The sequence below is a fragment of the Pistacia vera genome, unplaced genomic scaffold (assembly GCF_008641045.1).
Source record: "Pistacia vera cultivar Batoury unplaced genomic scaffold, PisVer_v2 Contig33, whole genome shotgun sequence".
NCBI lineage: Eukaryota > Viridiplantae > Streptophyta > Magnoliopsida > Sapindales > Anacardiaceae > Pistacia > Pistacia vera.
Genome location: NW_022196146.1, coordinates 110,531 through 128,649, shown reverse-complemented (window position 1 = coordinate 128,649; position 18,119 = coordinate 110,531). Strand labels below are relative to the sequence as shown.

The 18,119-nt window shown below is 32.2% G+C and overlaps 1 protein-coding gene across 1 annotated transcript; it reads right to left on the bottom strand.

Annotated features, from left to right (window-relative positions):
- Nucleotides 1-2,464: 2,464 nt before the first annotated feature.
- LOC116137545 lies at nucleotides 2,465-3,359 on the bottom strand. Its single transcript, XM_031423241.1, has 2 exons — nucleotides 3,045-3,359; nucleotides 2,465-2,734 (listed from the first exon to the last, which is right to left on the bottom strand). Exons 1-2 carry the CDS (start codon nucleotides 3,357-3,359, stop codon nucleotides 2,465-2,467), a joined length of 585 nt encoding a protein of 194 aa, XP_031279101.1.
- Between the last annotated feature and the right edge of the window lie 14,760 nt (nucleotides 3,360-18,119).

Sequence of the window (18,119 nt, the reverse complement as noted above, 5' to 3'; positions counted from 1 at the left end):
AATTCTGTTGGGTTCACCAAGTTTGTCTTCAACCTCATGTTCTCTGTAAGTGTCAACACTGTTACATGTTTCCAAAGGGAAGATGATGATAAACAGGCTTGTATTACGTCATGTTTTTTCCCTTTTGGTATAACTAGTAGAATCTATCTGAAATCACCACCCAGGGCAATGGTGAGGCCTCCAAATATTCTATCTGCGTTTGATTGATCTTTTTCAGACAAAATATCTTTCAAAGTTCTGTCAAGAGCTTCAAAGCAATACCTGTTTGTCATGGGTGCTTCATCCCAAATGATCAAAGCTGTTTGCGCAAGTAGTTTTGCCAATTGTATCCCCCTTTTTGATATCACATGTACTTTTCTCAATGATATCTAAAGGAATTTGAAAACGTGAATGTGCTATTCTTCCACTGGATAGCAGCAATGTAGCAATTCTTGATGTAGCTACGGCCAGTATAATTTTACCTTCGGATCTTAATTTGGCCATGATTGTTGACCATAGGAAGGTTTTGCCTGTTCCACCATGTCTGTAAACGAAAAATGGTGTTCCACTTTGATTGTTGACGGAATCAAGGATCGAATCATATACACGTCTCTGGCCATTGTTGAGACCCTTGTATAAATTACTGTGCACTGTTTTCATGTTGTCGATATCATAATCTAATTCTTCGGTAATTAATCTATTCTGTGAATTCTCAAAAACAAAACAGTCCGGAATTGGCATTCTAGGGAAATCAGCCAAGGATTTTTCTCCCTTTTTCATGAGCTCATCAATCTCGAACAATGCATGATTGTGAATCTGTTCCTCAGTGCATCTCAATTCTGTCATCCGCATTTTCTATTTAAGAATGTAGGAAATTTCTTCAGATAGACATTCTGCATTTGCTCTCCAGAAGCCTCTTGGACTCACCACTTCATTATATACAAGAATAGTTACAAAGAGTTGTCTTAACTGTCTTCCGGTAGCCCATGTTGATGCTTCATCCAAGCAATCATTCCACTCTTTATCATCATCGAGCAATCCTAATGCATAACATGCATCTTTGAATGTAACGAATATTTCTCCGTTGACAGTTAGAATATCCTCAAATGATGTTGCTCCTCTTACTAAGTTCAGAAGCATTCACAAATAATATTTCTCACTACTACTTGGAAATGCAAAATACACCTTGATTTTTGTCGTGGGGACCATTGTCTTTTTGTATCCTTCCAAACCCATTCACTCGAAAAATCAGGATAAGTTAATGATCTTACAGAATGGTATCGTTGATTACACTTCATCCATTTAGTCAATTTCATTTGTGTAACAACCTTGCTTTCCAAAAGTTGAACCAAACAGTTACTTGGATCGAAAATAATTGTTTGTTCATTCTCTAAGTGGAATGGCAATCTTTCAACAGCTGGTTCTTTGTAATACATATCAAACTTAAATATCCTCCAGCAAGCTTCCATAGAAGAGATATATCTGTAATGTTTTATATTGAATTACTTAATATCTTATTTATAACAAATATCAACAAACAATATAAAAACATTATATTTGATGTATTTTGTAAATACTTGCAGTCCAGATATGCCTTTATTTCGTCTTTGTCCTGTAAAATCTCGCATTGATTGTTCTATTGACCATTGTTTTCAATTTCCATAGAAACTCTCGTTCTGTCTGGCCTTTTGTTGACATACTTGAATAGATACTTGATTGATCTATGTTGACTACATACCTCAATATTTATGTGAGCATCAAACTTAAGCAAAAGATTCCTATTATAAGAAACAACAAAACGGTTATCCAGTTTGATACCCTTTTTCTCAACAAATGCTTCATTATTTTGTCTTCTATACATTAGGTATCCGTTGTCATCCATAGATGTTTCATTGACAAATTTATTCGAAAAATGTTTTTTACATCTTCCTCTTTCCATACATAGTGAATTCTTGTTAACATCATCGCACGGACCTTGGATCATGTGATTCTCCACAGCTACAAAGGCAAAGGCAACACCATCAGTTTCCTTATTTGGAATTTCAGTAGAAACTATTTTCATCTATTTTGGATGCTAAAGGATTCTTATATTGGGAATGTAGAAAAACCAATATATGAGCATGTAAGAGGCTCTCTTTTGGAACTCGATAGTGTAGATAACTGATAGAAACAATTATAACGTGTTCAGCAATAGTTGGTATAACATAATTTCATATCATAAATTATCAACGAACTACAATTTGTAAAAAAAAGTAGAAATATTATTCGTTGGAATACTTACTTGCCATGGTTTCACCAAAATATTCACCTTTTTTTATCTCTCGCATTAGCTTAAGCAATTTGATCTCAAAAACTCTGCAAACTGCTATTATTCTACTTTCTTGATCACATTGTCCAATACAATTCTATAGATATTGTATCTCGAGCCACTTGGGATTACAGGTGAACGTCAGAAAAATATTTGGATATCCATAACATCTGCAAATCACCATTGCATCTTGATAATTCTGAACACGATACCGGAGACTGCTAGTGTGAGACGAAGGGGCAACGCAGATTTCCCTAAATGTTGTGCATTAACATCAACCTTTGAAATGGCATCCATCAGCCCATTGTACAAATCACTCCTCAATTTTTTCTGATTGTTTCTAATCCAACAAAATCCTTCATCTTCAATAGCCATATATGCATCCACAGTATATTGCTGCAATAATCTACCTGATTTCAACAGAGTATGCCCTTCACATAATCTATACTGCAATCGAAATGCATAATATTCTCTCATGCTTAACATATTTCTCTTTGAAGACTTTTTTTCAAGAAAGTCTTTATGGTTAATGTCAATTATGTATCCATCTTCTCCATATGAAAATAATATTGGATAACTTAATGCCATAAAGCTTGGATGCAAGTCAAAAGTTCTTTGAAGACCCTTTTTCGAATGATGAACAATAACATCTTTTCCAGTTTTTGAAATTCCAATATCACCGACAATTAAACCCGCAATTTCAAATTCAATAGGCAAATTGTATTGTCTTCCATCCTTTTCCCTTTTCATTTTTAACCGCTCTAATATCATTCCAATGGATATGTTTCCTAACAGAATGAAAACTTTTAACAAATTCATTGTTCTCATCAAACATCAATTGCAATTCTTGTACTAATTCCCTATCAACGGTAGCATCGGCTGTATCACCTCGTATAGAATTTAATCTATGACTGGTTTCATACTCTGTGTCATGAATATAAAGCTGCACAAACTGAGGTTTCCTTCCTTCAGGTGGAAGTAACGATCTTATTTGGTGGTAATTCTGTCTGCAGAGTTTGAAAACGTATGGACCACCCCTTTGGTTCATCTCATTGTCAACATGCCCTCCCATTGATGTAAATGAGAACAATGAATTTTATATTCTTATTTTACTCCTGAAACTAATCCTTTTGTTACCACTAGACACATCCAATAAACTTTTTAATGGTTCTGGCGGTTCTTTCAATAACAACAACTGAACTTTGCCATCCATACAACATAATGAAAACAAAGGGATGGTTGGCTCTTGGTTCTTGACAGTTCGCTCTTCATACCACATGACTGATCCACAATGAATGCACTTGTAGAATGGTTTACCAAAGTTCCAGGACTCTTTTCCCACTGTGCAAAGAAATAATGTGTTATTTTTAGAAAGTAATTGACGCGTTATGTTAATTTAGAAACTCAGAATGACATTTTTTTTACTAATATTAATACTTGAGTTAACATTTAAATATGTATAACTAACAATGTGACACTTGTTACCTCTTTCTGTCGAGCGAGATTTTGAACCTCTATTTGTCTTCGATAAAGATTTCTTTTGTTTTTTCATTGTCTGACTTGAGAATGAAAATAACTAAAAAAAAATCATCTCAATTTTCAACAACCCTTGCAATGTCAAAATTGTTCGGCAAAGTTCTGCACCTTTATTTTTACAAAATAATGAAATAACATTATGTTTTTAAGATATAACAAACTGAATGTTTAACATGTTGTTAGATTCAGGGCTCACGATTGTATTGTTCTACATTAGTAATTGAAATATTAGAGTCAGGCTCTACACACGGAGAAGCACTTGAAAAACATAGATTTAGTTAGTCAATTTAAGTTATCATAATATAAAAAATATAGGTAACCACTAATATAATATTTTTTACCTCTCTTTCTTTTTAATACGGACATTCTCTCTGTTATATTTTCCTCACGTAACTCATTTACATTTACAGAAGCATTTGAAGAACTTGTAGAACACTTCTCTGTGTTTGATACACATTGTTTCCATTCTTTAGATCTCTCATCTGAATTTCAAAATAATAATAACAGAATTAATACTATACCATGCAACAAATTATATAATTGAAAAGCTTAACCAAAAGCAAAAACAGTAATTAAATATCTCATTTATATTTACAGAAGCATTTAAAGAAATTCTTGGATCTTTCTTTGTCTTCGATACACAAGTTTTATGATTGAGACTATGTTACACAACAAATTATATCATTAAAGAAAACAAAAACTGATTTACTCAACCATGTAATATACAAAATGTTTGTATGACTATAACAAAATAAATAAGGTAGTTACGTTTATTGGATACTTTATTATGGATCATTTTGCTGTGAAATTCATACATCAAAACACCGATTTATAGTTCATGAATAACTAAAAGAACAAAGATATAGACTGAACTCGTTTACTTTTTACATAATAATTATACGAAGTGCTAATATTAAATATACCTTTTTTCTTTTTGGAGATTGACTTTCTGACTCGCTTTGGAAATCTAGGCCTTTTTTTGTTCCATATAAACATTCTCAATTTTCTATTCTCCTTGCATACTTTTGTTCTGAAATCAACAATACTTATTTGTCCAGAATCATATGCCAATCTATAGTTTTCAATCGCTTGCAAATATAATTCCTGAATGTATGACTGTATAGCTGCTGCATCTTCATCTGTAAGAACCATTTTATAATCTTGCACCTGACCAAAACAAAAAATATATTGTGTTAATTGCATTCTTTTTTTCACCTCTGTCGAGTCCAGATATTTATAATTGTATGCAAAAATTGATAACAAATGATTTACTACAGTTTATTTATGTAAATTTATGGATGGACAAATATTTTATTAAAACTTTATAGCATAGAATATTATGATCTTGCAGCAAGATTTGAACTGAAACAGAGCTTCATCTGTTACAGCCACACATTAAAATAGTTCGGCAACATAGAGATCTTTGAACAAAGGAAGCATTTATTATTATAAATATGAATAAGTTGTTGGTTCGGCAATGGTCCATCAAAAGTATATCATCCATTTGTTTGTTTGACAACTGAGAATATGATCGACTCTGACATTAAAACGAAAAACATACTAGCATTTATTACAATTATACTTATGTTATGGTATTCTTCTTAACTTGTCACAATTCTACAGGCCAATTCTATATAAATAAATGGTTCATCAATTAAATTTTGATCTCATGGAAATCTTAATTGATTACAATTCTAATGAAAAATTATGATTAACCATGAAGTTTTGAGTTTGTTCTTTATTGGTTTTCCAAGAATTTATATGAATATTTTCACAAATTAGGATCGTCAAATTCACTTGTATAAAAAACTTGAGTTATTTGAATCTGATATCATAATCAATATTCAATTTAACAATTGTGAAAAAATAGTTCATAGAAAGAATATATTCATTACCTTTAATAGGAATCACATTGTAACTATAAGGAGCAATCGTTTCATCCAACTGTATATATCTACATTAACAAACAATAAATTAAAGATGTAAGAGGAATACAATGGTAAGAAAGATGTAAATATTATTATGCATAAATTATTTAAGAAACAAAAGCAGTACAATATAAAGAAAAAAGAAAATGTAAACCTTGAAGTAGATCAAACACATCATACATAAAATAATATCAGTCTAACATTCAGATGAATGTCTCTCTCTCTCTCTCTCTCTCTCTCTCTCTCTCTCTCTCTCTCTCTCTCTATATATATATATATATATATATATATAAATAGCAATGTTATTAATATCAATAACTAGTTAAACACGATATTCTATAACATTTACAATGTATGAGTCTATTGAAATTTACATAACTATTTATATATTTATTTATAAATGCCTTGTATTATACCTCATCATTTATTTATAGGATCAGATTCATCTCACTTGCAGTTTATTAAGAGCAATACATTAATGAGCAAATTAAATTTTACAAAATAAATCATTAGGAAATTAATAGTTCGATATATCTTTATATTTTTTTTTTAAAACAATAATGAAACCATGAAGTTCATAATTAATTATATTTTTATCAGGTGTAATTATATTTGGAGTTGGACATCTTCTGCTTGGTTAAAACATCATCGTTTAACGTGTTCATCGTCTTTAAAGGCAAATTAGGGAATAAGGGCATTTTATCGTTGACTTTGTAATCACAGCTGCACTTCAAAATTGATTGTTTTTATCGACTCATATAATTGTTCAACTTTGTTTTTACTTGCATCAACCAACAATTTGTGGGTAATTTTAGTCTTTCCTACTGGGTTTTATCTATATCTCATTTTTTTGTCTGACAATGTCGCACATAGAAATTCCTAGCACAGTTACCTGTACCGATCTTTTGCAATTTCGAAAACATTACAATATCGCCGACGATTTTGATCTATTACCATGTGATGGTTTTAAATCTTTTATAAATTCGGAGACCCCTCCTGGGTTTTTCACCTTTTTTGAAATTTTTCTCTAGTGTGGTCTTGTGCCTCCTTTCTCTTCGTTTGTGGAAGAAGTCATGATTTGTTATAACGTTGCATCCACTCAGCTCCATCCCAATGCCTGGAGATTAATTTTGAGTTTTGAAAGTCTATGTTTAATGCACGATATTCTACCCATGTTTTATATTTTTAACTATTTCTATGCATTGAAAAAGAGGCCGAATAGTCCATTTTATTTTATCGAGGGTATAAAAGGCCAAGTACTGTTAACAGGATTATCAAATAAAGTGCGAGGATGGAGTGATAGATATTTTTTGTTGGGTTGCAAAAAAGGTTGGGGTGGACTACCCACATAATGGACAAAAGCTACAATACCCCACCAGAATCTTGGTAAAATAGATGTGAAGGAACCTGGTATCTAGACATTAGAGAAGTTTATTCAAAATCAACAAACATTCGATGTTTTCAATATGTTGGAGAAATACTCAATTCTTCAATTCAAAAGAGGTATTACAGTTTTTTATATGACCACTTTTCATTTGTTTATTAACCGATTCTCATGTAACTTTTTTTTTTCGCTGGTTGTAGTGGATATCGACATTGAATCCCCAAATTTAAAAGCTTCAACATCAACTTCTACACCCAAATTGATGGACGGTATTTCTGTGGGACCATCTACATTCGAAAATGAAGATAAATATGAAGATATATAAGAGCTGCCACTAATAAGATGAACCAAGCATATAAAGGTGTGTGATGAGGCAGTTCAAGTTACAGCCCCTCCCAATAGGTTAAAAACAATGTCTAAAAAAGATCTTGAAGAACTTACATCGGAAGAGGTGAATTCTGTGATTTAAAATTGATGAATTTGATTTACTTTTAATTTATTAAAAAAAATTATATTATTGTTATTGTTGTTGACATGTTTGCGGCACAAAGAGTTATGGCTTATTTGGAAATCAGAAGGCGATGACTGGCCTCCGATAAGATCATTGAAGATTTGGAAAGAAACAAAAAAAAGATTTATTATTTAGAGGGACAAAATCACAAAGGAAATAATGGATTTAGAGAAGCAGATGGCAGAAGCTATGAATGAATTGGAGTTTCATAGGAATAAATGATCAGTGATTGAAAAATCATGTTCAAATGCAAAGTTAGAAAATGATGTTCTTGAAAGAAAGGAGAAAGAATTGTTGGATTGCAACAGCAAGCTAAAATCTAGCCTTGTTGTAGTTGAAAAGTAAAGAGATAGAGCTTCTGATATTGTCTCACACATGTTCTTGAACACTCGAGAAGTATGTTGTGATGCATTTAAGTCCAGATTTCTTGATGAAGATTTCAGTTTCTAAGAGAATTTTGTTCTGCAAGAGGAAGAGACAAATCTAGTAAAAGAGGATTGAAACACAGACGTTCCTTGAAGTTTGCTGTTACTTATAGTTTGTCTACGGATCTGATTCTTATAGTACTTCCATCAAATTTTTTTGTTCAGATCTGGATTTTTTGTTTTGGAAATATCAATTTTCCCAAAGGGCGATTCGATTTGCATTTGAGGGGTGTTGAATGATAATCTCTAAGAGAAATTTGCTTAAGTTCGTGAAATTGTTGATAAGTAGGATTACGTAGCCATGGGTATCGAGTTTGCTAGTGTTGTTCTGTGTTTGTCTGGGAGTTTCAAGAATATAAATATGAGCGATTATAAGTACCAGACGTTGAAAGTTATGTTGAAATTCATTTGATTGGGGCTAATGTTTTTGGACGACAATGGAAATTTACCTACTTGTGGTTTGCAAGTGATTCAGTGGAGATGTTGCAGCAAAGCAGGATTGACTTTAAGAAGAATATTGAAAAGCGTATTGATGTGAATCCATCTGGTGAGCTTTTGATGTCATCAAGGATTTTGTTGAATAATGGTGTTTACTGGGTTACGTTTCATAGTGGTTTATGTTTGTATCTGTAAAAATATTCCTTGATATATTATTACTAAACTATGAGCTATTGTAATTGCTATACAACCTATACTTGGTTAATCACTAGTACAATCTTAAGAATATTAACTTGGATTGTATCAACAAATATCGAAATATTGGTATTACAATATTGCAATCCTATTGTTTAACCAATGGAAAATAATTTCAAAGAGTAAACAAAAAAAAAAAAAAAAAATTATACGAGAACAGAGATTTGTTTAATATATTTTAATATCAAAATACATGTGTACATTGCCTTATATATTTATCAAGGTTCGAAAAATGATGTAGATTCAAGTTTTGTAGTCATCTGACCAGAGCATTCCGATTCTTCTTTTTTGAGATCAATCGAATACTCCAGTGTATTAAGACCAGTAACGATAAGCTTAACATTGTCCACGATTTCAAATAAAGCATCAATCATATCGTTGCATTTTTCTCTTGTATCATTTAGATTTTCAATGTTGCTGCGAACATTTGGTAGTATCTGTTTGAACTCTTTTTGTTTGTAACCCATTGCCGCACCAACAGGTTTAAAAAAAACAATGAATTTCAATAAATATTTAAACATGCTAGAAATACAAATTGCATTATAACTGTATATATATGAAAATAATAGCATAATATAAAATTGAATTCCAAATAAATAAGTCACTGAAATGTTTAAAGTTTATAATATTTTTTGTTTAGTTTTATATTACATAACATTCGTATTACCTTCTCTCTTGACGTCTTCCCATTCCAAGTTGTTCCTCATCTGCAGAAAGCAAAGTATCCTTTGCTTTTAGATCCGAAACAACAGTGACTATATAATTCATGACCTGCACCAGCAAATGCGTGCCTTCTTTTATTTTTGTTTTCGCAGTATTTATATCGGTAACATTCTGGTCGATGTCGCTCAAAATCTATTGTATGTCTCCCTTTTCTCCAGCCATTATTGAACCAATTAAAGCTAAAACAAATAAAGAGAGTGTGCAAACGTATAAAAGTTATATGAATAGAAGTTGAGATTGATACGTATACATACATATAGTTTCAAGAATTACTTAAATAAGAAGAGAAAACAAACAGATATGTCCTATTAAATGAATACGACGATTGAAGAACCCCAAAACATCAAAAACCCAACCGAGGTAACATGCACTGACTTAAAACATTTCATCAATTTAATAAATTATTACATCTGGAAAACCAACAAAAGAAATAGTAATAAAAAATTATAATAGTACATGTCCGATTGTTTTCCATACGTTCGTTTTCTCTTCTTATTTAAGCTCTTCTTTATAAGTTATTATTAATTGTTTAGTAGACCAATGGTAAGAATGTTATAGTTCAATGAAGGATATAATGTTTATAAACATTATCAAACTCAATTAATATGAAACCGTATATTAAAGTAATTTGTTATTTTAATTTGATTCATGGTTTTATAATAATTAGGTAAATAGTTTATTAAATTAGTAATGACATTTTAGTTTTTCTTTCCAGTTATATTTTGCCGGTTGACTTATTCGAATTAAATATATTTCACATAATTTTTGCAATATCTAACAATAATGTTGTTCAGAGTATTCGTAAAAAAATTAAATATTATTTTATTAAAACGTGCACCTGCTATTTCAAAAACATCGGTCCAACCGGTTTTCCACAGTCGGCGGATTAGCAGTCGTTTATGTTTCATTATTATATTTATTTATTTGGTGTTTCTTTATCTAATGCATTTTCTATTTCTTTAAGCCGTGTTCACGCCCATTGTTTGTCAAACACGCTTTCAGTGTAATCGTTTTGGCTTTCTCTTCTGTAAGTGTCGATTTTCTCTCAAAAGGTTTGAAGCTTTCGTGTCGAGATTTTCTACATTGCCGAATTAGTTATTGTATATCTCATCCCTCTTTTCAATACTATTCTTTGTTTTTGGTAGTAGTTTCATATGTTTGTTTCTGTAATCTATCGTGAAATTTTGTTTAATGTTATAGTATACAGTTGTATTTGATAGGCATTCCTACCAATTGAAGTTATTTCTATGCAATTATAATACCTGTACAAAAATTTGAATTAAGCGTTATCAAAAATGAAAACCTAGGTTTACCATTCATAAGAAATCAATACTTGAAGGGTCACAAAAAGGGAAGAAACAAAAAATAACTTGTTACAACAATTTTTAGAGAGAAATTTCTTGTTTCAGAATTTACATGTTTGAGATAACAATGCTTTTCTTTGTTTTTTTTTTACCGGTTGTTTTTCTCGTTAATATATTTCAGTTTCGTATTTGATTGCTTTATTATGCAATCTTAATAGAATGGAAAAGGCGACTCACAAAATGATGACAAGACTTCAAGGAATAGTTGCGGAAACTAAACGTAAGAAAGTTGGTAGGCGCTCTGCAAGACTTTAAGGAACAGTTGTGGAAACTCACAATGATAACATTCAGCGTGTGATAGAATCGGTGGTTTTCACTGACAACGACCAAGAGATCGAACTGCAATCACCTTAGCAGATAAAAGAGCCTAACACAAGTAATACAACTAAAAATTTGAAAGCAAAGGTTGAGCATTTGATACACGTAATCAAAAATCAGCAAACCAGATATAGAGATTTGTACTTCAAATCCTAGAAAAAGGTATAGAGATTCTGGTAGAATATCATTTGCTCTTTTAGATGATTTAAAATGCTATATCTATTTAAGTGCTGTTAATCTTAATGATTTTCTTTTCACTCAAATTCAACTCAAATTCAGGTGTTAATTTTTTTATGTGGACAGCTGTAATTCTTATTTAAATCGCATATGATACAAACGTATACTATTATATGACATAAGCAATACCATATATTTCATCAACACTTTAATAAAAACAAAATATTAAGAACCACATTAAATATAAGAATACTAAACATCATCGTAATACCGAACACATCAATAAAAAAGAAAGTACATTAACCCATAATTAAAGCAAAATTCTGATATCCTAACCATTAATACTAATATCACATTGAAAGTATCACATAACAGTACACTGTACCACAATCTTATTTACTATCACATTACCTGTAATAGGAACTATATCTAAACTATGCCAGCAATTTGTTTGTTTGTTTTTTTTTTTTTTTTTTTTTTTTTTTTGAAACAATGATCTGATGATTACTTTCAATTACCTTACTATTCCTCTTAATCGTGTATGACAACATAAACAACCACATATATATAACAACACATTAATTTCAAAAGTTAGTATAAAATCTTTCACATTCAGATAAACACTCTTCACATTTCTCATTCATTATCATGATATAATTAATTACACTTATAATTTCTTATAACTTTTCTAGGAATAGTGCAAATCGTGGATTTGGATATTACCCATGATTTAAGTATTGACAAAATTTGGATAGCTTGATATACGAACTAATGATGTACAAACTCATTAATTTCAAGAGTTATGTATAAAACCCTTCACATTCAGATAAACACTCTTCACAATTCACATTAATTTCGCGTTAACAATAATACATAGCAAATACAATATATCAATCTCTTCCAGATAAATATCTATCCACAAAATTGCATCAACTTCAATAACACTTAATAAACAACATAACAATAAAAAAAAAAAAAAATTAAATAACGACTAGGATGTTTTTATTTTTTAAATTTTTTATGTGGACAGCTATAATTCTTATTTAAATTGCATTTTACACAAACTTATACTATTATATGACATAAACAATACCATTTATTTCATCAACACTTTAACGAGAACACTACATTACGAACGACATCAAATAGCAGAATACCAAACATCATCATAATACCAAACACATCAATAAAAAAAGGAAGTACATTAACCAATAATTAAACCAAAATTCTGATATCCTGACTATTAACAGTAATATCACATTGAAAGTATCACATAACAATACAATGCATCAATCAATTTTGAATAAATATATATCTATAAGTATTTGCAGCGTCAACAGAATGCACCTATAAAATTATTAATAGTACAAATCCAACACATCAAAGAGGAACAATTGTAAAGCTACAAAACACGATATCAACAGACTAACACTATTAAGAATAGTATTAAAAATCAGAACACCAAACATGATCAAAATATCGAACATATCAATGAAAAAGTAAGTGTATTATCCCATCGGGCTGCATGATTAGTTTGGTAGCTTGTTTGATACAATTTATCTGCATAAAATACCATGATTTAAAAACCACGGCTTTGACATATTGAATAAATTACAGCATAGCAAATGGTTTATTACAATGCAAATGATAAACATTATTGTTTATAGACTGATACTGAAAATTTCATCTAGGATAGACATCGAGCCACTTCAATTTTTTCACTAATATTATAGTTCGGCAACTTTGCTGATATAAACTCAAAGAGAAATTAAGTCACTCCATGTTTTATTAATATTATAGTTCGGCATCATTAAAAATTTGTCTAACGAATTGTATGGAATTCGTTGCCTAACCATTGTCCATAATTATAATTGTTCAAGGCCTGCTATGATCAATAATTTCACTGTCAAACCATCGATTTGACTATAGAATGGTAATAGCGCAAATACCGATCCATAATTTATCCATCATTTAAGAATGCTTAGAATTTCATCGAGACCCAGATTCCATCGCTGAACCATAATCATGATATAATTAATTACATTTATAATTTCTTATAACTTTTCTAGGAACAGTGCTAAACCATGGATTTGGATACTTACCCATGATTTAAGGATGTACGAAATTTGGATAGCTTGATATACGAACAAATGATGTACAAACACATTAATTTCAAGAGTTATGTATAAAACCCTTCACATTCAGATAAACACTCTACACAATTCACATTAATTTCATCTTAACAATAATACATAGCAAATACAATGTATCGATTTCTTTCAGATAAATATATATCCACAAAATTGCATCAACTTCAATAACACTTAATAAACAACAAAACAATAATAACAAAATTAAATAACAACTGGAAGTTTTTTATTTTTTTTATTTTTTTATGTGGGCAACTGTAATTCTTATTTAAATCGCATATGACACAAACTTATACTATTATGTGCATAAACAATACCATCTATTTCATCAACACTTTAATAAAAACACAATATTAAGAACCACATTAAATATCAGAAAACCAAACACATCAATCAAAAAGAAAGTACATTAACCCATAATTAAACCAAAATTCTGATATCCTAACCATTAATACTAATATCACATTGAAAGTATCACATAACAGTACACTGTACCTATCAATTTTGGATAAATATATATCTTACAGCAAATGGTTTATTACAATGCAAATCATAAACTTTATCGTTCACATACTGATACTGAAATTTTCAACTGAAAGAGACTTCAAGCCACTTCAATTTTTTTATTAATATTATAGTTCGACAGTTATAAAAAAAATGTCTAACAAATTGTATGAAATTCATTGCCTAAACATCGTCCATAATTATGATTGCTCAAAGCCTGCTGTGGTTGATAACTTCACTGTCAAACCATCAATTTGGCTATAGAATGGTAATAAGGTAAACACCGATATATAATTCATCCATCATTTAAGAATGCTTAAAATTTCAACAGATGAAGGTATCATCGAGGTCTACATTGCATTGTTGAACCATAACCATGATGTAATTAATTGCCTTTATAATTTGTTTAAAAAACTCGATTTGTTTGTTATAATTCATTCCCATAATATATCACGATCCAAAAAGCACACCTTTGATATATTGCCTGAGTATTAATAAATACATAGATGTTTGGAACACACAGTTGAATATCTCAAAATCACCTTATATTGAATACAACCAACAAATCTTTACATCATTAAATTCCAAACTACAAATGTTCATGCAGGTAAAATAACTTGCACAAAAGCAACTATCACAATCCAGCAACACTGAACCGGAATAACCAAATCTTATGTCGCGGACTTTCCCATTGACTAGGACGAATCGTTGACATCCACAATGACCAACTCCGATACAAAAAGATTCCATTCATAAATCACAAAATTGAACCTCAACTACTATCGGATAATGTTACTTTGTGACAACAGTGCACCGAGCAGCACAAATCGATAATAGTTGAGGGCCGATTGTGTCACCTAAAAACAGAGCCAACAAAAACAATCCTCATACAAGCCTTGTTAACATAAAAAGTTCAGTCCCAAAACAAATACTCACATATCGACTGGGACAAATAGATAGCATGATAGAAAAAACAGTAAAAAAATATTTAAACAAAATACAAACTATCAACGCTTAATGTTACTCAGCGTCAACAATACAGGGAAAAACTAATTGCCCATAGTATGAATATACCGACAACAAATACTCACTGTTCGGTCGAAACTGGAAGCCGATCTATCATGTTATTTCATGTAGTTCACACCGATCGGCTGCAACCACAGACATACCAAATCAATAACCTCACTGAAGACTTAATAAACATAACTTGATACATAACACACTGACCATTGTATGAACACGTCAAGTTTTTTCCCTATAACTTGAAAACGAAATCAACAAATTAACATCTCATGCCGGTTGATCGGCAGAATGGACGTAACGTAAAAATGACTCTACAAACGAAATAACAAATGCATATCCTCATCCCTTTGAAAACAAACACAATAAAACATAATCGACCTTTATATCAACATCGATAACGAACAATTATCCATTCATATAAAAACTGGTACCTAGAAATGACAACAACAAAATTTAATTAATCTTCATATTAAAATTATCAAGGAACAGACTCACCGTTCGGAAGGAATACAATTAATCAATCAAATAAATTGACCGAACAAAAATAATCATTCAATCTAACAATAACCTTTAAAATAGATAGGAGACATACTTACAATTTCACATTAAAATAGTTAGAAGATATACTTACAGTTCAGAAGAACAAATCAAAATAACAACTCATTTGACAGTGTCAATCATACATCATGCCTTTATTCCGTGCCGATTCATGATCTTTGACCTATAAACAACAACAAAAACATAAATAGTAAAAAAAAACATGAAGAGCAGACATATTATTGACACAAACTAACATGACCTATAAACAATTAGCAAAAGACCAGACGTATTGTTGACACCAATTAACAAATTGTGATGATCCACAATTGAACATGCGCCTCTTTTATAACCCCTTATTTAGACCTTCCGAATACCAATGCAATTAAATACGAATTCAATACGAAGAGAGTTTTCCAATGTCAATACAATGCAATAAGTAATAGCAATCTAATACACCTGTATACTTGTTATTAATTCACATCTTTGGAATGCTAATGCAATACACCTGTATTATCATCATCATTATTAATTATTAATTATAGATGACATAATAAATACCAACCCAGCGTGTCAAGATAGAGCAATTTGACTGTCCAATGTGTCAAAATTGAGCAATTCTAGATCTTCCAAAATGTGCCACATGGCGAACAATCCGCATGGGTATTCATGGCGAACAACTAGCATGGGTATTCATAAATCTTAGAGTTAAAAATATCTCATTAAACCACACATCCAACGTGGCAAGAGAGAGCAATTCTAGAGCTCCAAAATAAACCAATTTTAGAGCTAAAAAACAGAAAAGAAAAGAAAAAAGTGTCATACGTGTCACTCAAATAGCTATGCTTTTACCTTTGGACTTGGAATACCAATTCAGCAATTAATATCTCTCTACAACATCACCAATAAAAATTCAACCACATAGCAACCACAAATCCTATGTGTCAAAATGAAACAATTATATGAGTTCCGAAACGTGCCACATGGCGAACAACTCGCATGGGTATTCAGCTTTATATATATATGTTGTGTGTGGTTTTCCTGCCAAGCTCGGGTCGACGCGAGGATATATCTCGGCCTAGAATGATCTCGGCAACTATGATTGATCGACCCAACATAAGCTCATCGAGCCATAGCTCGACCCAGCACAAGCTAGTCACAGACAATCCCAGGAATTAATCAATCAATCCCCAGATTACTTTAGATCCCAGATATCGCGGGAATGACTGGATCAACAGTTATCGTTGCACGATCAAAGCACTCAATCACAAGGATATCAGAATTGTGATTCAAATCATTTGTAATCCCCTTAATTTCGCTCTTTCCTTTATGTGAATCATGTATATAAACCCCCTAAAATGATAGGGAGGGGGATACGAATTCTGGATTAAAACTACTCACAACATATACACAAAACATAGTAGACGTAGGCAGTTAACTTTGCCGAACCACTTTAAAAGTTCACTTTGTCATTTACTTTCTAGCATTATCATCCACTCATCGCTGATTACCCATAATCATGCACACATCAGTTCTGATCCTAACAAGGTTGTTCGGATCTCACAGGTTGGTACATATTTATGTATCAACATTTTGGCGCTAGAAGGAGGGCTTCCGCCACTATTTCAAAGATCCCGACAAACGTTCACCACGATTTACCTATCCTAGGACCAAAATGGTGTTCACCAGATCAAGAACTACCGCCAAAAATCAAGAGACCACCCACCAGGAGGTGTAACAGGAAAATGTTGAACGCTGACCACCTGTGCCACCAACTCAGCATGCTGCATATAATTAGGGGGCAGGGACATCAAATCCTGAGAACGGCCAGCTGATGGAGATGATCAGAACAATGGTTGCACAGGCGATGCAACAGAACGTGGCTGAGCTGAAGAACCAACAACCAGTCGCCCAAAACTTCGACCAGCTGCACTTCACGAACGTTACCTCAACAGGTATGAATTCTGCAAGTTGACAGTCCATTTCGTCGCCGCTAGGGGGCGAACCTCACAGGCAACTCCTCACATATGAGCAAGAGTCCCACGGGCAAACAAACCTCGGGAGGCGACTAGGGAAGGAGCTGTTAAGAGAAAGCAAAAAGGACGGACACCACTGAGAAGCTCGACGGTATCCCCAGCATCAGCATGCCGGTTTTAACCCACGCCCAAGATAAGATTGATCTTCGCAGGCTCGCGAAGCGAGCCCTGTGTGTTGATCTGCCAATAACCGACGTTCCGGCTATGACTGACGTCAGGAGCAATGCACCGACGAGCATGATAGAACCTACCAACCCAATCATCATGACTCGACATCGCATATCAATGTGCGCATTAGAGGACCTTCGCAAGCGACAGACTTGCGAACCCACTTGCTCGAGGTACAACTTAACAGAGCCAACCAGGGGAACCAAAATGAAGACTTGGATCGCATGCAAATGATGCTCGACGATCTAAAAGCTTGCCAGAACAACTTGGTGGAAGTTCGCCAAGCCTTGCTTCCACAAGGATTCAAGGCACCAGAAAGCAAGTTTGGTGGGAGGAGGGACCTTAGAGATCATCT

What these genes read in the sequence shown, in the direction of transcription:
- LOC116137545 (XM_031423241.1), bottom strand. Translation starts at nt 3,359, where the DNA reads ATGGGAGGGCATGTTGACAATGAGATGAACCAAAGGGGTGGTCCATAC. An exon ending in ATTGGAATGATATTAGAGCG is followed by an intron (nt 2,735 to 3,044) that starts GTTAAAAATGAA and finishes TTTCGATTGCAG; the next exon opens with TATAGATTATGTGAAGGGCA.